General features: G+C 40.4%; 1 protein-coding gene across 1 annotated transcript; it reads right to left on the reverse strand.

The window, feature by feature from the left end:
* Positions 1–1,222: 1,222 nt before the first annotated feature.
* sdr16c5b (short chain dehydrogenase/reductase family 16C, member 5b) lies at positions 1,223–12,980 on the reverse strand. Its single transcript, XM_080543337.1, has 7 exons — positions 12,820–12,980; positions 11,346–11,687; positions 10,559–10,690; positions 9,316–9,415; positions 8,874–9,018; positions 5,031–5,156; positions 1,223–2,343 (listed from the first exon to the last, which is right to left on the reverse strand). Exons 2-7 carry the CDS (start codon positions 11,667–11,669, stop codon positions 2,250–2,252), a joined length of 921 nt encoding a protein of 306 aa, XP_080399463.1. The 5' UTR covers positions 11,670–11,687; positions 12,820–12,980; the 3' UTR covers positions 1,223–2,249.
* Between the last annotated feature and the right edge of the window lie 7,022 nt (positions 12,981–20,002).

Raw genomic sequence — 20,002 nt, forward strand, 5'->3', positions numbered from 1 at the left:
CTAACTTCTTTAATGGCTATAAGTGGCTATAGAAAGTCAACACACCCCTTCACTTTTTCCACATTTTGTTGTGTTATAGACTCAATTTAAAATATATAAAATGTTTTTTTAAAAAGGGCATCAATCCACACACAATACCCCATAATGCTGTGACACAATATACTGAAATCACCCGTCAATCCACATAAAAAATCTTGCTTAGGGCTACAAAAGTCCTAGGGCCGGCCCTGAGTGAAGCAGTAGTGACTGGTGAGAGGAAGAAAGGATGTTAAAAGGTTAAAAGGTAGTTGAAAGGTTAGATAGATATAAGGTTGGAAAGATTAGATAGATGTTAGAAGGTCATAGATAGATAGATAGATAGATAGATAGATAGATAGATAGATAGATAGATAGATAGATAGATAGATAGATAGATAGATAGATAGATAGGGTGAGCCCGGGGTAGTTCAGTGGAGTGGGTACAGGGTTGATTCGTTGTTGGTTGAGTGGGTGAGAGTGCTAGAGTTGGTTGGTTAAGTGGTTGAGAGTGGTTTCAGTGGAGTAGAACTGGTAGCAAAGAGAGTGCATCGTTGTGTAATGATTATAAGAATGTGTTCTGCAGATCTCCTGTTGTTTGAAAAGTCCATGGCAGTTGCAGTAACAAAGGGGATCACAGAATGTTGGACTAAATCAACATTCCACCATGTTAACTGGATGAGAGGTTTTGGAGTTACAAAAAGCTTAATAGTTAAAACAGTTTTAAACTTAGAGGTCAAAAGGTTTACTAGGTATCAAAACCAAAATTCATAGCAGGAATTAGACTTCTGCACGTTTTACAGTTGGATTGATGTGACTAGCTTAAAAGTTGTAGGAGGAGTAGCAGGTGGAAGAATTTGTATAATAATAATAATAATAATAATAATAATAATGATAATAATAATAATAATAATAATAATAATAATAATAAGTTTAGTAGTTGGACTTGCTGAAGCAAGTAATATTCAGATGTGCTGACCTATAGTTGATGATTACTTTTTTAACTTATTAGTCCCAATTTCCTACCCAATTACAATTTGTTATGAATATTACAAATTCAAATAATAATACATGTTATGGTGTAGTTTATTTTTTCACCAGCAGATGACACAGTTGCATCTGTGTTCCTTTTTCCAAAGCCATCCACACATTAAGCACGTGGCTCTCAACCCAGTCCTCCCCCAGCCATTCCACATTCTATGTATTCTGTTCCACTACCATCTCACTTAATCTAACTAACCCAGGCAGAGGTTAGGAACCAACTCCTTCAATTAAATAATCCCTAGCACACAGCATGTGGGTGCCACATCGTACCTAACCCCACCGCACACAGATTGAAGTGCTGCTATTCATGAGTGAGATAAACAAGACATTTTGTTTATCTGGAACTATGGCTTTATTATACAATTGGACTGACTAAATGCTCAGTGGAATGAAAACGGTGCTACTCATTTTAGGGGCTGGTTCTCATTTTAATTTTACAGAAGCAAGTGTCATAAGAAGCCCTTCATTAAAATCGACATATTTATTTATATACCCTAGAAGTAATACAATGACTATGTGCTTTGTTGCTATGCTATGTTTGTGCCTGTGATTGCCTGTCGATGATACACTGAGTATGTCGATTACTATCAACAGATTAAGACAGAAGAAGATACAGTACAGATACAAAAGATAAATCATTTACATATCATTTCACTCTGTGGTGCCGCAGACTCACTGTTGTCAGGGACACTCTTAAGCCCTGAAAATCTGCCGACAAGCTAGAGTTTCATCAATAGAACATACATGTATTCATAAAGATACAAATGATTCAGTGATATCATAAAGTATTCATAATGTTACCAATGAGTCAGTCATATCGTTATTGTATTCATAAAGTTACAAATGATTCAGTCATATCATTAATCCTTCACAGTTTATAAGTGCACCTGGATCTACAGGAATTGTGTGAGGCAATCATGTCGTCATGGACCAGAATCTCAAAGGAATGTTTCCAACATATTGTGGAATCAATGGTATACAGTGCAGTACAGTAAGTAATGGGACAGTGAAGTGCATTGTTCTTCCTTTAGCTTTGTACTCCAAAACTTTGAATTTGAAATCAAACAATTGTATATGATTGAATTATTCAGCATAGCTTCTTCTAAAATTGTAGTTGAGTCCCACAAGGTAGTAAACGGCAGTGCTTCATGCAATATCTGAATCGAGGGAGTCAGCACTTATTTGATGCTTCAGTCTGCCTTCCCGTGGCCTTTGAATGCGTCCATGAAATTGAATGCCCCCAGGTAGTCTCCCAAGAGTAGGCCCAGCTTAGTGGGTAAAATGCTGTGAGGAGAACAAACATGATACAAACAGGGAGTTAATCATTGAGCCTCACGGCAGCTGTAAATAAATAACCAAATATTTTTCCTTCAATATAGAAAACAAATCAATATGGTGTGGCACCATACATTCCAACTTGCCCCTTATTTCAAACCACACAAACAATTTGTATACCTTGCCGGTACCTCCCATATTATGAGACAGATTTAGGATAAGCACACTCACAGGAAAGCGTAAAATCTGACGCTGATTTTCTGTTTTAATTGTTACATCCCTGTTCCAGTGGTTCCTTATCAATGAGTAGCCTAACTTTGAGACCAGCTCAATGGAAAATAGTTAGTCGTTGATAAGGCATTTCCTTTATCCCTTCTCTCAAGTTTGATATGTTCAAGGTTAAATGTTTAATGTTGGTATGCACATACTGTCAGCCTCATATCTTGTGTATTTACACTTTGCTCATAATTCCTGAAGTAAGCCATGAATGCTTATTAATAATAAGACACTGCCCTGTGGCTTGAGGTGGTCCAGTGGTCTAGAACTGTAGCCTACAGTGCACACACACATACAGTATGCCCATGTTGGTATGGGTTCAAATGTGGCACATCCCCGGGTGTGCCCTCTCCTCCTGTCTTTATCCCCTTTCACACATACGTAGTTCCCTGTAAATTACATGGAATCCCAACCCGGGATCACCAGTTATTTTCGCCGTTCACACATGAGCTAAATGTTGCGCCTTTTCACACATGGCAATGGCATTCCCGGGTTTGCACAAGCTACTTGAATCATGCATTCGACTGGATGCAGAACTGGAACGTAGTAGACATGAATTCGAACGAGACAGGCGCATGAGACTGCCATCTACCACATCTGCCATATATCACACCTCCACTATGATTGGAAATGAAGTAGTATCCAGTTGTGGAATTATATTAAGTAGTAGCGATATTCAGGGTCTGGGGCAGTTCTAATAAGATTATGTCTGATTGGTTCTCAGCTCTTGATTTAAACAGATTTACTATTTAATTCTACAAAGACATGGGACTTCATTCTGAAATCATGGGAACATTATTATTATTGCACTCGGATGGATGTAAAGACCCCTTTTGAGTAACTTGTTGAATAATGTTATTAATTATTTCGGAGTACCACAACAAATGGTGTGATTATTCAGACTTTGAGGCAAGAACATCTGAAAATTGTGGAAGGGGTTTTCAAAGCCCTATTTATATCATTGCTATGTTTGTCTATATGTGCATGTAAATGTTGTGTTGTAAACCTGCCTAACCCCCTGTACTTCATGCTGAAGCCTCTCAACTCTTCGTTACCCTGCCGCCTCACCCAGGCAGCTGTCAGGTCAAGTGTCCTCTATCGTGGTTCTGCATTAGTCACTCAAAGCTTTGGAGACGTCTCTAGTGTTTAGATGAGTGCCTAAACAAACAACATGTTCCACTCCACTTATAATCTCTTGCTCTCACTCCACTTATAATCTCTGTTCTGTAGATACGCTCTAATGGCTCCAGTGTTTATAGCCCTCACCATTTGACACAAAGAAGCTAATCTGCATTAGTTCCAGACCATTCTGCGGACTATGTTCATGCAGTACCTTTTTTTCTACTGCTAACCCTGTGCACAGGTGTCTCATTCAGAGAGTGAGTCTACCTACCACAGGTTTTGCTGTACCTAAGAGCTGATCTGCCCATGGGGAATTTGAAAGGGTATTTTCTATGCTGCTGTATCAATACTGTAATGCTGGTGCAATTGCTTTGAGCCCCTAGATCTTGATCTAGTATTTCAAGAACACATTGCACATCCTCAGGAAACCAGCCACCAACATCACCCGACAAGCCCTAAAGTCCACTGTTCACCTGCCACGTTTCCTGATATCAAGATTTTATTAATGAATAACTGATAACAGGTATGATGCTCCCTTGGAAAATAACTTGTGACACCTTGTTGCCCTCTATTTGGACAATAGTCTACAGGAAGTAGGAGGCACCTGAAGAGAATAACCAATCAATGAGTTTAGGCCCTGTGACAAACCAGACCTTGTATGAAAATGTATTTAACTCTATGTATAAACTCTGGTTTGTTTAACACTTTTTTGTTTACTACATAGGGTAATTTCAAATGTGTTCTTTCATAGTTTTGATGTCTTCAGTATTAATCTACAATGTAGAAAATAATAATCTAAATAAAGAAAAAACATTGAATGAGAAGGTGTGTCCAAATGTTTGACTGGTACTATATATATACAGTATATATACTGTATATATATATATATATATATATATATATATATATATATAAATGTTTTGTGAATCTGCTGTACCGAAAATGTCCCAAACCGATTTTTTTGTGTACCGTTACACCCCTACTAGCAACCCGTGCTCCTACCCTGCCAATCTGCACTCTGCACTTGTTAGAAATGATTCTACTGATTAAGTATGAGTGAGTTGGATTGGTGATCAGAAGGATCATCACCACTGCCCTGGAGTAAGGCACTTTAGCCCTAAATTACTCCAGGGAGACTGTCCCTGTAAATCTCTAATTATAAGTCGCATTGGATAAAAGTGCCGGCTAAATGTAATACAGTTTAATTCCATTACGTTTCATATCTATTCTCCTATTCGTGCAAATCGGTGCAGACTTTTGCTTTAGTGACTGTTGCTACCTTTCTCAAGTTTACTTACTTCTTCATGGCTAGGACGAGGTACAGACTCCGAGGCATATACAGATACACCTGGTCAGTGACGATGGCACGAATGATCTTCTTGGCCACATAGTCAGGTTCCAGGATGGGCATGAGACGGGGCCATCTGTAGGGAACCAACCAGGACAAACCACAAACAGAAAGAGTGGGTGAAATCCAATTAGTTAATTATTAACATATTCAATAGGCTGCTTGAATGCTTATGTGTGGATCTTGTGGAAACAGTCGTGCTTGTGAGTAGGAACAGAACTTTTACCATTATCTTACTATTTAAGCGATGTGGGAATCATTATCAATCATATCTGTTGGAGTCAGATATAATAATGCCAACTTGTGTTAGTTGGTCATGTGACTTAAGTTGTTTATTCTTTTCAAATTCATAGTATTTAGTATTTGTGCACATATTGGTTTCACGATTCAGAAATTACACCTTTTATGCATAGCCCCCCTGTTTCAGGGTACCAAAAATGATGGGACAGATTTATCAAATGTCCAAATGACATGCAATTGCTGAGGTCACCAGTGCTTTTTATTTGATGTTCCAAACTTGATTTAGGCAAGCCTATGGGTTTGGCTATGTTTCTGTTTTGTTCAGATCTTTCAGCCTAATAAAGGCTTCCTTGACTTTCATTGAGGCGTTGGTCTTCATTTTTAAAATGTTTTAGCAATCAATCAATCAAACTTTATTTATATAGCGCCATTTCATTTCGTGCAAACATGCAATACAAGGTGCTTAACAGTGATATGAAAAGATGACGTATATATGAGTACAATTAAATACAGCCTTGTACTGTGGGAACTTGGGAACCATCTAAGGTGCAGATCTTTTGAATCCATGGCCTCCGACTTGTGAGCTTTAAGGGCTCTGCACACAGCGTGCGATTTCTGTTGCGCATCAACGTTCCATTTTGAAGTTTGAATGGAAGTCTATGAGAACATCGCATTTACCCACACACGGCCCCGATTTTAATCGCACGGCGAACATTCGATTCCATTCATTTTGAATGGGACAAAGCACACGGCGTGCGAGTTTTGTCGCACTGCTTTGTCCCATTCAAAATGAATGGAATCGAATGTTCGCCGTGCGATGAAAATCGGGGCCGTGTGTGGGTAAATGCGATGTTCTCATAGACTTCCATTCAAACTTCAAAATGGAACGTTGATGCGCAACAGAAATCGCACGCTGTGTGCAGAGCCCTTTAGAGAGAGGGGGGTGGCTCCTAGCAACCTACTTAATGCAAGCCATTCAAACTGTTTGGATACAGATGTGGAATTTAAAACTAACACAGTAAAACAGCTTTTCACAAAAAATTGCACAAAAATTGCAACACCACCCCCTCTTCCTAACAGATCTAAAGATATTGTAGCCAACAAAGGTTATATTATAATTTAGTACAGATTTGTTTAGTCATGTCTCTGTTCAAATAAAAACATCTGGGTTTGCCTCACAGATCCAAATGTTAATGAAGTCAATTGTGCCGCGTTCTGGTGGGGTTGCGAACACGCAAACGGCAAAGCCTTCAAATCTCTTGTCAAAGTATTTCTGATCAAAAAGTCTTTTTTTTGTTTTGCTAACATGCAAGTTGAAGCTTTGAAGTACCCATTCGTTATTTTTAACAGTTTTACGCAGTTTTTTTTGCTTTGTCCGACGCGCTTGGGGGGTGGGCTGAAATAACATGTATGCTTTCATTTGGGTGTGATTGGCTGTTGAGCTCGCTCAAGGAGGAGGGATACAAAGGGCGCGTGTTTCAATGTTTTGTTGAAACTGTTCTGTGAGTGAGAATGTATGAGTGTGTACATCGATGAACACTGCTTAGCTCAATGAATTGTTCCAGAAACCATGCCCCTTACACTTAAATGCAACAGTGTGAGCCCATGCTGTGATTTGAGATCAGATGGAGTCTCTAAGGCTGGTAACTTCCCACTTGTTTCTATGCTGACTTTGATTGGAATCATTACAAGGTTGTTTAAAGCCACACCATTTGGTCTGTATCTCGAATAAGGGATCAGATTATGGGTAACTGCAGTACAATGATGATGGATTACGCGGCCATAGCACACTCCATAGGCAAACAAAGCCTCGAATCAATACTAGACATTCCCAGCAATCTTATGCTGCACAAATTATGTGACGGAACACACCTGATTTACCAGAAACATTTGTCAAGCCAATTTTCCAATTATATTGTACTTTTGGGTACTATGCATAGAAAGATATTTCAGTTTTATAACTTTAAGTTACATTTCTGAATGGTGAAACCAATAGGCCTATATTCACAAACATCAAAGAAATGCTGATAATCTCTACTTTAACCTCACAGTAAATTGTTTTATTTGAAATCCAAATCCGCTTTTTGGGCTAAAATATAAATTTACACCAGATTGCCCCTTTAATGAGAAAGATAAGCACTGAATAAAGACAGCAAATTAAATGTCTATCATGAGATGCTAACGTGATCAAAGCATCTCTCTAAAATCCTATTAACATGACTAGATCCTATTAACATTGGCAAAAAGTCTTTAGAGGGGTTGTTGTTGATTACGTTTTAGAGAACCATATCATCACTAGCTTTAGAGTGGTTGTAGTTTATTATGTTAGCTGTACTGCACAGAATGGTTTTGAAACAAAATCATGCATTTTTTGTTGGTCAGCAAACCGTTGTTGTTGTTGTTTCTGTAAAGCTACTTTCACATTATACAACATTAATATATTGATTGGATATATCATTATGAACTTCTCTTTGTATAATGTGAACGGCTACCCGACCGTAATAAATTGTGTAGTGTGTAGGCAGCTTAAGAGAAATGTTGCTAGCTAGCAAAAATACTTATAGCCACATTATATTATATAGCTGGGATCACTGTGTCGCTCCGTTTTATCACAACATTCTAAAACTGGGCAGCTTTGTCATCTTGGCTGTTGGATCTGAGCCAGGCTTACAGGCTATTACATTGCCTGACTTTGCCTAGCTTGCCCCTGGTTTGTCATTGTGAAAGGACTGAAAGGTGATGATCTGGACATGCTTAATCATAGCTTGATATTTTTTGTACTTTGATGTTTACATTTGTTTATTACGTTGTTATCAAGCCTAAGACTGTGAAGTGTGACAATAATGATGTCCTTTTAAAAAACGTTAAGTAAATATAGAATACTATGTGCCTTAAGAAGACAACCTCCTCTCTGTGGTGTAGACATGTTTCCTGTTATGCTGTCTGGGCATAAGTGAGACAAACAGGAAGTGAAACCTGGAGGGGGACAAGTGGCTGATGTGACCATGACCATGTGACCACCTATTCACCTAGATGAACATCTGACTATTATATATAGAGATATTTGAGGAATTGTAATGCATGGAATGGAGCCTGTGTTCGATACCATTCCTCATTCCATTCCATGCATTACAATGAGGCCATTTCTACCTCAACCAGCCTCAATGCAGTCAACCTGCATATTATTAATGTGGAGTGGTGTAGTTTTGTCTGGCTGGAACTCACTAGAGTTGACCTTTAACCTGCCTACCACTAGAGTTGACCTTTAACAAACCTACCACTAGAGTTGACCTTTAACCTGCCTACCACTAGAGTTGACCTTTAACCTGCCTACCACTAGAGTTGACCTTTAACAAAACTACCACTAGAGTTGGTCTTTAACAGCATGCTTAGTTGTGCTTCTACTGAAGCAGGAGCATATCCCAGTATGTGAGAACATGCACTCACTCAATGGGTTCATCATCTCTTCGATAATGATTTGCATAACACACCCTTCATCCACTGAAAATAAATGACCGTTTAGCAGCTTATTGTAGCAGAGCAGGAAACCCACTTGGTGCTGGCCCCGTCAAACATCCCTGTGTTGATGAAGAACGGACACACAATGGTGGTCTTCACTCCATCTCTTCCAGTTGCCAGCATCTCCAATGCCACAGACTCAGCAAAGCCCACAGCTGCAAACTTACTGGCACAGTAATCTGAGCACAGAGAGAGAGTGAAGGAATACAAATGCAGTGATCTGAGTACTCACATATTCACAACAATGAATACAGTCATTTGTGCAGACATTTACAACTGATATCCACATGGTCTAATTTTGAAAAGGTTGTGCACGGTATTGCCTGAAACTCATGGCTGTCATACAATTACATGCTTTGTCAGAAAGGCATGATGCAATTGATGGAATCCTGGCCATAGTAAACCAGAACACACGAATGTCAAGTAGGATTGGAATTTCATTTCACAGTGGAGGGATAGTAGTTGATAGTAGTAACCTGCCAAGCCGTTGACTCCAATCAGTCCTGCAGAACTGGCGATGCTCACCAGGTGACCATGGTTACTGGCGATCATTGCCGGGAGAAATGCCTTGTATGTCTGAGGAAAATCAGATCATGGCTGAATATAGTAACAAAACAATTGCTGGTAATAGAGTATAGCTATTATACCTATATATAGAGTACAGCTAAACATAGTTAATCAGTAAGTATAATTATAGGAAAGGATTATATGTGATTTTGTTTTAAAGAGATACTAAAATCAGCTCTCATGAGCCAAAAACGGGACCCCTAATACAATGGGGGAGGGTTTTTTCCAAGAGATTACCTGATTGGACAGAGAGGGGCACAACTCCCCACTACCATGAGCAAAAGCTTATTTTGCTGGCCTTAAACTATGCCTAACCATAACCTGTGTCATCTAATAAGATCAGAAATGTATTAACATTATATCATGAACCATACAACCGACACTTAAGCCTACATTTTATGTAAACATTTAGTGATAACAATCCTGTAGCACCTCTTTAAGTAATAAAAATAGAGAAATGTTCCACTTAAAAACTCGCACTAATTTAACTAAAGTACTCACTTAAAAAGTGAGAAATATTATTATGTTATTTCTATAACAAGCATAAACTTTGATTATTCTAACTGAGAATACTTGATAGTTAAAATAATGTATCTATCCTCACCGTATGAGCACATGCACATGCAGCAGTGGAAATGGACGAGTTGTTGTTATTCTCAGTTTGAATAATATATGTTTAAGATTGTAATAGTGGAAATAACAAAGTGTTTTCATATCAACAGTGTATAGCCCACAAAGACATGAGATGGCTGTAGAATTTCTTGTGGTGATGTTTTCAAGTGGTAATCATACTGAGAGCAGTGTAAATGATAGCCACTAAGCCCAGCCAAGAATGCTCAAGGATGAAAATATGACAGAATAAAGTGGCTGGATGAGCTTAAAAAGCTACATGTTAGTGGACAATTAAACAGCTTCAGTACTTGAAGGGTTATGTGCAATATATATATATATATATATATATATATATATAAATATATATATACCAAATGATGCCATGTCCAGGTGGAAACTGCTGCCAATGTCACTCAATGTTTGCTGCTGTCCTGTTGTTTACTTTGCCTGCTGTATGTTGTATGTATCGTCTCTGTTGCACTTGAAGCATGAAAGTACCATGCCCAAGACAAGTTTCCCCTCGGGGACACTCTTACTCACCCAGAAGTGGGCCATGGAGTTGACCTCCACAGACTTCTCGATCAGGCTGTCCGGAGCATCCATGAACTTCCTCCCTGTCACAATCCCTGCATTGTTTATGAGGATGGTTACATCCCCCACTTCCCTTTTCACCTGTTAAGAGAACAAACAACCTTCTTCAAACACTAACAGTACTGTACTGCCTGGGACCGTCATTTTTCAGATGGAACCAAACATTAAAGTTACAGCAAAAAGGTATTTATATATTTTTTAAAAAGGGTGCCATTGTTGGTATGTCATCTTTTATGCTTTTTCAATTCTCGGGTGATTCTCATGAATTTAGAAAGTGACTTCAATGTCTGCTACAGGAAACGTGTTAAAATGGGAAATGTATACTTAACTTTTCTTTTGACTCTGTACTCCAACAATGTTTTACATTCTCATCTTTAAAAGAGCACACGTGTTTGTGTATTTAATTCAATTGGGCCCTTTCCTATCTCCATGTTTTGTGACACCCTCCATTACATAATTGTATTCTGTTATAAATTAGGATAACCAAAAGATAAAGTCCTCTAAGTTGAGGTATAGAGCTCAGTGACGTAAATATGGAAAGTTACTCTAAACCACATTTGCATGGTTCCCGGAAGGAACCTTATCTTTTACAGGAAGTCAAATGATCACTGTTAATATCACTGTATTAATCTTCAGAAATGCAGGGTGTTATTCAAACTGTAGTGTGAAAGACACATAAAACATGCCTACAGAAGTGTGCTGTGGGACAGTATTGGGACACTGGTGGTAGGCATACCTTGTCAGCGACTCTGTACACCTCAGTCTTGCTGCTGCAGTCACATATGTATGAGTAGACCCTGGAAGAGCCCCTTTCTTTCACCATGCGCTCGGTCTCCTGGTTTCCATCCTGACTGATGTCCCAAAGCACCAACGTGACCCCCCCCATGGAGGCCAACTCGAGGGCCATTAGCCGGCCAATACCGCTCCCCGCCCCTGTGATCAGGACGGTTTCTCCTGTGATGCTCTTCTTCCGTGAAGGGATGAACAGCTTTACTAACGCCTCCAGGTTATAGTACACAGACAGGACCAGCACTTGCAGCGTCTCCAGGACGAAGTTCATCTTGAAGATTCAGTGGACCTAAACAGAGTTGTGGTTTTAAGTCAAGTCAAGTCAAGTCAAGTCAACTTTATTTGTATAGCACTTTACGTACAGCAATGCTGAGCCAAAGTGCTTCACAGTAAAAATAGATAAAATGCAGGAAACAAGCAAGCACAATGCACACAACACAATGCAACACAAAACATGGCAAAATCAAAAGAGAAGACAAAAAGGACCAAAACAATAAGACAATAAGAGCCAGGGACCTACAACAAAAACCACAAAATAATAAAAGCCAGGGACCAATAGCTAGGTGGCTAGGGATAACAGGTGTGTTTTAAGGAGAGATTTAACAATCTCCAGGGTCTGAGCGGCCCGTACGTGGAGGGGGATGTTTTTAAGTTGATTGAGGGAATAATGACACTTTCTCTATAGGCAACTTGAAGCTGTAAAAGCTCACACAAAGAAACCACTTAGCATGTCCACGCCTTAATTCAAATCTATATTATATTACTGATCGATTGTTTGCTCTTATGACTTAAAAGCACTTTCATTGATTTCTGCATGCAGGCCGACCAACGATAGGCTACGTAAAGTCAAGTTGGAGCCAATGAGTCTGTGGTTGAGTCTGTTTTGCTCATGGACCGATGGATTTTAAGCTGTAGCCTGCAACCCATATGAAAAAGGTTTATACACATCTTGTAATAATCTTATAATAGTACTACTACTAGTTGTAGTTAGAGCTATGAAGAGATCATTTTCAGTAGCTGTTTGCGGTATGTTGGCGTACTTTGAGGTTAACGTTTGGGTAAAATAATGCTCAGTAGCCTCGTCTACAGACTAGATTGGTTAGGACTGACAGGTCAGCTGTATGTTACATGCAAACATATTAGGCCTACATTATAAGATAATACACTGGACAATCAGAACTATTGCATGCTAAATGAAATAGGCCCATGTATCAGTAAATATTTTCCATATGGGGTTTACAAAGTTTCATATGACAACAAACATAAACAATAGCAGTTACTGCTTTAGGTCAGTCAGAAAGCTTCATAAGATTAATTCATCATTAGAATTTCAAAAAGAATATAGCCGTCATGATTTTACAAGAGTAGGCTAATCTATTTTAAGCCTGCGCAACATCCACATTTAAAAACGCTCAACTTACCACTTTTTGTTTTCGTAGCCTACAGTCAAAGTTTGAGAAATTGATATTGACCATTAAACGATATTGAGCATTAAACTACAGGCTAATATCGATTACAGTCTTGCACGGGGCTGTAAACGAAGACCCGACCTTTGAGTTACTACGGACAAAGAGCATCCGTGTTTATCTCTAAGCAAAGTTCATTCCTCTATTCCATGAGCTTAACGGTCCACTACGATGCAGAGGGTGCGGTCTGCCCTTAACCATTTAAAACCCGGCATGTCGGTCAAATCGACATGTAGCCTATGTTTTATCCTATTTATGTGTGTTTTAATAGATGGGTAAAACATTCTTCCATATAATCTCAATTATAAACTCTTGGCTCCATCAATACTATTACTAACTTTGATTTAACAGGCACAGCACTTGACGTGTGAGACCCAACCACTCCTTATGCACTATAGGCTATATACATTGAATGGGAAATGCTGTTTTATTTTCTTAAACTGAAAAATTGACTCCTCATAATGTGATGCATTGAAGGATGTGTTCACCTTTTCTGTTGTCAAATGTGATGCACTCCCTGTTCAATCAGTAGCATTACTGTACAAAGTAGAATTGTTGCTTTTCTCTTTCAACATGAGAACTGCGGTAATCAGCTAAGAACGTGCACTGGAGCTTTCTAATTAAATCCATAATAACTAATCTGGAAAATCACAAATCCTGTGTAGATGTTTTTACTAACGCGAAACCCATTTTCCAAAACAAGTTTGACAAGAAAAAAGAGCTTTACATAATATGCGTTAATATTATAATATGCGTTAATATTACTGTCTTTTTCTGTCTACCGTTGCACCATCAGCAAAGTAATTCCTTGAATTTTGCTAAATTAGCTATAGTACTCAGTTTAGACTCAGTTTGGAGGAGTTCATTATTTAGCCTACCCATGCCATGAATAACCTTGCCCATGTCTGACTTGGGTTACATGGTGGGTCCTGTTCCGTTATTAACCAGACTGTATATTGTAACTATAAAGAAGAGACGGGGACATGTATATTCAATGCAAGATGAGTTTACTCTGCAAAACGGAAGTCCCACACTTAACTCCGTACGTGTGCAACTACAACATAGCAGACTCTTATTCCTTATCAGAACACCTCCCCCTTTAAGTAAGAACCCCTCTTAATAAGCAACATTGTATCAACAGATATCAACAACTCAGATCTCTGTAGAGGTAACCTAACCAGTGTTGGGCACGTTACTTTAAAAAAAAGTAATTAGTTATAGTTACTAGTTACTTATCCCCAAAAGTAACTGAGTTAGTAACGGAATTACTTCATTATAAGTAACTAGTTACTAGGGAAAGTGACTATTGCGTTACTTTTTACCACGGTGGAGCGGGCTAAGTTAAGGTCAGTCAGCAATGTGACAAGGAAAAGCTTACCCACTGCCATATTAGAAGATAAATGTGATCTTCACACATTTTTTTTCTGAGCAGGTTTCAGCAGGGAACTTTTCATATTTATTGCACTTCAACAGACCACAACTGGTAGACATATTGTACTTCAAGTATTTTCTTCATTACAAAAGTTGGCACGGTCTGAAGATGTCATGTATGGCGTGTTAGTAGTGTCAGTGTGTTTGAGGTTGTCCCTAGTGGTGTGAGTGTGTGTCAGTGTTACGTGGCTCTGGGGTATCGACAGGTGTCTCTGGTGGTACCTGAAAATGCGGATGACTGATCTCAATATGGAGGGCGGCAGAAAAACTGAGTGGTGGCCCCTTGGCATGGAATCCATGTCCCATTGTTTAATAATGCCAGACTTCTGATTGGTGGCCATCCTATTCAGTTCTCTCTATGGAAAGAGAAAGGTGTCCAAACATTGGGAGACATTTACGGAAACAAGGGTTTACTTACTTTTCAAGAGCTATGCATAACATTTTATTTGCCACTTTCTTCATTTTACTTTTAGTTACAACTGAGAGCTGCTCTGAAGGCTAGTGGAGTCCCTCTGCAAACTCCTCTTACGCCACATCCATTGCACACAGAACACGGATGGCACAAGTGGCCTAGTTTCTAAACTCTACTGTTTTATTTCAAAACACGCTTACAGACTCCTGACATTGGATACTGTTATGTTTGGGGTAAGAAGCACACAACACACAATTGCATAGCGTCAGCGTGTTCTTTACTGAGAATCAACAATAGACAAGAGCAATACATGACAGATATAGACACATCAATTAGGCTACACATCAGTGGAGGCTGGTGACTTCCAGAATTGAGGAGACCAATTTTTTTTCCGCTTGCTCGCTTCACTCGCGATGGAATATTCCCTGTTCTTCTTATCTGTCTTTGTTAAAAATTATTAATTTGTGTTTGGCGGTACTGAAAGGATTGGGACACTCTCAGGATGGTGGATGAAGCAGCTTTTATTGCCTGCACAATGGGTCATCAAATAAACAAAACAATTGGCATGAATCTCTGGTCCGCCTGCAGCAGCTATTGTCCCTTCTGCTCAGGCTCACAACATTCACCACAACATACTACATACAATCAATGACATGTCAAAAGCACTCAAACACTATGTCAATCAGACACACAACATACAATTCAGAACAATACTTCATCCATTTCTAATATTTATCCTGCAGAACAGCACTCATACGCGTGTGGCGGAAAAAGGTACTACACGGAGGCCAGGCCTCCTGTTCCCACCCATTTTCAGTGATTTGGCCAATCACATATTGCCATGAAAAAAATTGCATTACATTGACTTCTATGAGAAACCACTTTCCGACAGGAGGCCTGGCCTCCGTGTAGTACCTTTTCCCGCCACACGCGTGTATGAGTGCTGTTCTGCAGGATAAATATTAGAAATGGATGAAGTATCGTTCTGAATTGTATGTTGTGTGTCTGATAAAAAATATAGTTATTGCTTTTTTAAATCTCTCTCTTCTCTCAAATTATTGGGGAGGCCAGGCCTCCTCCACCTCTATGGAGGAGCCTCCACTGCTACACATACTATGGAGGTACTATGGAGGGCTGACATACATAACAAGGCCTATGGTACTTACATGCATATGGTCTAGGAGTGTTCTCCAGTGGCTAGTTTCTGGGAGATGGTGGCCTCTAACCTCTCTGAGATATTTGAGACTAATGTGCCTTACTCCCCCATTGCACTTATCTTAAATGACCTATCCAATGCGAGGATGCGAGGCTTACTAGCCGGAATTACACCAGCTAAAAAGCTGATGCCACACATTGGAAGCCTCCCCATACACTTTCAAGTAGAATCTGGGTCCTAACATGCCTAGACATAATCTATTTAGAGCTATCAACAGCCCGGATGCACGGGGCGAAACAGTCAATATTGGTGAACTGGAACTCAATTTTGTTGAGCCTCAAAAGTCTGTTCCCACATGTTGCCAGGGTCTCTCTGGCACTGGGGTGGTCAGCAAGGGCTCTCTGTGCTCTGCCCTGTGTTGTGAACATTTGCTACAGTTCTCCACCAGCTGAATGATTTGTGCAGACAGTCCTGGCCATCAGACGGACTGGCAGGCCCTTGCTCTGCACTTGACAATCTCTTGTGTGACCTCTGTGAAGATCTTGGAGGATACCACTTTGTCTCATGCCACTGGGAATCACAATCTTTGGCCTCTGAGCAGCAGCTGTCCAGCCACAGTGAAGTTATCTCTTTCAGGCCAGATCAGCTGATACTTATCAGCATTGCACAGATAGGGTCGGCGTTCTGATTCTCTTGGATTACTTTCACTCTTGCTTCTGTGGCGGGAAGGCTTTGAATGACTGTATCGACAAACACTTTGAGTTTGCATGTGTGCTTCACAGGGACTCTTGATAGTGTGTCTGCTGTTATTAAGCTCTTACCAGGCACATGCACAATGTCGAAAGTGAACTTCAAGAGCCTCAGCCGGAACCTCAGTAGTGGCATTAATGGTTTGTGGTCTGTCTCCAACTTGAACTTCAGTCCCAGGAGATAGGATGACAGATGTTCACACGCCCACGTAGCTGCCAAAGCCTTTTTCTCGATCTGCGCGTAATGTTTTTCTGTCTTGGTCAGACCCCTGGATATGAACACGATTAGCCTCCAATTTCCATCTGTCTGTCGTTGGCTCAAGACGCCCCCAGGGCCAAAGGATGAGGCATCAACTGATACACATGAACACGCGTGATGAACTCAGTTCAGTCTTCAGTTTGTGGAAAGCCTCTTTCTGCAGTGCTTCCCAGCACCATTCATTGTTCTCACTGAGCAGGTCTTTGATCGGGCGGGTGTATGAGGCCAGGTGGGGCAAGAACTTGCCCAGACAGTTGGCCATTCCCATCACTCGCCTCACATCTTCCCCGGTTGGTTCAGCCATCTCCATGATCGCTCTGATTTTGCCTGGAGTAAAAATCCGGTGTCATTCCGTCTTCTGTGACACAGTGACCCAGGAACATGATACTGTCCTTGGCAAACTCACATTTTCCTTCATTCAATGTCAAGCCTTCCTTCAGCCGTTCCAGGACTCAATGCAGATTTTCATCATCATCTTCTCCATACACTAGTATGTCATCAGCATGACACACTTGTCCAGGGCACCCCTCCAGCATCTGCGACATGCGACACTGGAAATGCTCTAGAGCAGACGAGATCCCGCAATTGAATTACATATCGGCCAAATGGGGTAATGAAGGTCATCAGGAGTGAATGAATGAATGAATGGTCTTTATTGTCATTGCTATAGTACAGGTACCAAACAACGAAATTTGGGAGGGGTGGCTCCCCTGGTGCTAGGAAAGAAAAAAACTACAAAAAAAACAAGAAGGGAAAGGAGCTGGTTTACATAAATAAAGGCTATGTACACTATCCACTATACTATACTCTACAGATAAGACGACTAGGGTTGTCATATTGCACATAGTGTTATTGCACATTCATTTAAAGTGTCGCAGTTTGCAGGCTTGAAATGTACACATTTGTGCCTCAGCACTACACCTGATTTTTTCAATCCAGCAGCTGCCATCAATCCGTCCAGACTGTCCAGGGCCCAGAACCTAGGTCTTTGCTGTGTTCAGGGCCTGGATGGCCCTGGGGTAGAAGCTGAGCTTCAGTCTGTTTGTCCTTGCGGCCATGGTCCTATACCGCCTTTTCGAGGGCAGCCGGGCAAAGTGTTCGTACCCAGGGTGGGATGGGTCTCTGGAGATCTTGGAGGCCTTCCTGAGGCAGCGTGTGTTGTACAGCTCTTCCAGAGAGGGGAGGGGGGCGCCGGTGATCTTCTGGGCTGTTCTCACGACTCTCTGTAGCGCATTTCTCTCCACGGTTGTGCAGCTGGAGAACCAGTTGCAGATGCCGTAGGTGAGGATGCTCTCCACTGCGCCGCGGTAGAAGGCCACCAGTATCTCCTGCTTGTTGTGTTCCTTCCTGAGGACTCTCAGGAAGTAGAGCCGCTGTTGTGCCTTCTTGATCTTCTTGAGTGAGCTCTCCTCTGACAGTGGGATTTGCCAGAACCACCTTAGAAATCACCCCCATGTCCTCCATGCGTGTCAGCTCTGCTCGCACCTTGTCACACAATGGCAGGGGTACTTGGCGCGGAGCTGACAGAGCACATGTGATACATTCTAATGCTTTGGTCCTCATGTTGGGATCCGATGTAATGATCAGACTTTTCTTTCTAAAAATGTGAATACATTTCCGCGTTCTTGAAAATCAATGACACATCGCTAGTCAACTAACACAGCTTGTTTTGTGAGCCTGCTAACAATGTAAAGTAGTGTTATAGTTAACTAGGTAGCAGTGGGGATTAGGCCTACTCACCGAATCCATTTTGTTGCAGTATTTTGGCTTGACTAGCGAGTTTGTGTTGTGATTCTCAACAACGTTGAAAAGTAGCATTTTGATTGGTTGCTTTGGTCCATGTGGACCAAATGTGACATGGTTTGATGAAAAGGTCCTCATGTCGGGAATTATGAAACCTGGCAATGAGCCAAACAAGTCTTGTTGTGAAATTCTTTTTGTTTTGTTTTCTGGCTTTGGACGAAAATTTAAGCGATGAAGAACCCACTTGATATCATAACCAACAGTTTTAAATTCACTAAATACCTACACTTTATTAGCAAACTTAATAAATATTTATTTCTTTTTGAGTGGGAGTGTTGCTTTCGCTACTCCCGTCAGACCCACTTCCTCTTAAATAGCCATGTGCGCTTGTCTGTTTGTTGACAAGAAGGACGCTGCCATCAAAAGTTTTGCCGATCAACATACTATTCACGGGACTGTTGTCTGTCAATACACCTTCTCCTTGTTTTTGGGTAAGTGAGTTACATGCGTTGTTTACTATGGCATAGCCAAAATGTGTTCGTTTGTTAACTAGTCTACTTAGTTACATGCTAAGCTGTGTCAGTGTTTACAAGCCTAGCCACACAGGTGTTAGCTTGTTAACTAGTGTACCAAGTTACATGCTAAGCTGTGTCAGTGTTAACTAGTGTACTGAGTTACATGCTAAGCTGTGTCAGTGTTTACTATGGTAGTTAGTTAGTTAGGGTGTTAGCTTGTTAACTAGCTAGCTTTGGTAGAAGCTTGTTTGTTTGTTTGTTTTTGTTAGCTGACTTAGCTGTTTTGTTTGTTGTGTGTGTGTGTGTGTGTGTGTGTGTGTGTGTGTGTGTGTGTGTTTGTTTACTATGCTGGCTGTTAGCTTGTTAGCTAGCTAGCTTTGTTAGAGATATACTGTAATAGATTATAGAAAAGGTAAATGCTTTTGTAATGAATGGTGGAATCAAAAATAATGATTAATTCATTGATTTGTAGATTCTCTGTAGAATAATACTGTGGATTGAAATGATTTCACTAGCCTACTTCTTACAGTACAGGATGACTTCAACAAGTACAGTACACTATGTTCATGAGTCTACACTACACTATAGAAGTGTCCACACCTCTGACCTGAAATGTGTGTTACAGAATGACGAAGGTGAGAGGTTTTGAGAGATGAGATCTTGATGTGAGTCACCAGCACTTAAGGTATTTGTCATTGTATTAGCAAATCTATTTTAACCCAACATAGTAGTATTTCCTAAAAATTGTGTGTTGGTAACAGTGGGCAATCATTTAAAATGTACTGCCTTCTTTTTTTATTACAGCTTTGATGCCCAGATGGGATGGGAAGGAACTACACAAGTCCCACTAGATGCTTTATGGACTATAATGAT

The sequence above is a fragment of the Nansenia antarctica genome, assembly GCF_963989245.1.
Source record: "Nansenia antarctica genome assembly, chromosome: 12".
NCBI lineage: Eukaryota > Metazoa > Chordata > Actinopteri > Argentiniformes > Microstomatidae > Nansenia > Nansenia antarctica.

What these genes read in the sequence shown, in the direction of transcription:
- sdr16c5b (XM_080543337.1), bottom strand. Translation starts at nt 11,669, where the DNA reads ATGAACTTCGTCCTGGAGACGCTGCAAGTGCTGGTCCTGTCTGTGTAC. An exon ending in ACTCCATGGCCCACTTCTGG is followed by an intron (nt 9,416 to 10,558) that starts GTGAGTAAGAGT and finishes GATTTTCCTCAG; the next exon opens with ACATACAAGGCATTTCTCCC. An exon ending in TGGAGTCAACGGCTTGGCAG is followed by an intron (nt 9,019 to 9,315) that starts GTTACTACTATC and finishes CTCTGTGCTCAG; the next exon opens with ATTACTGTGCCAGTAAGTTT.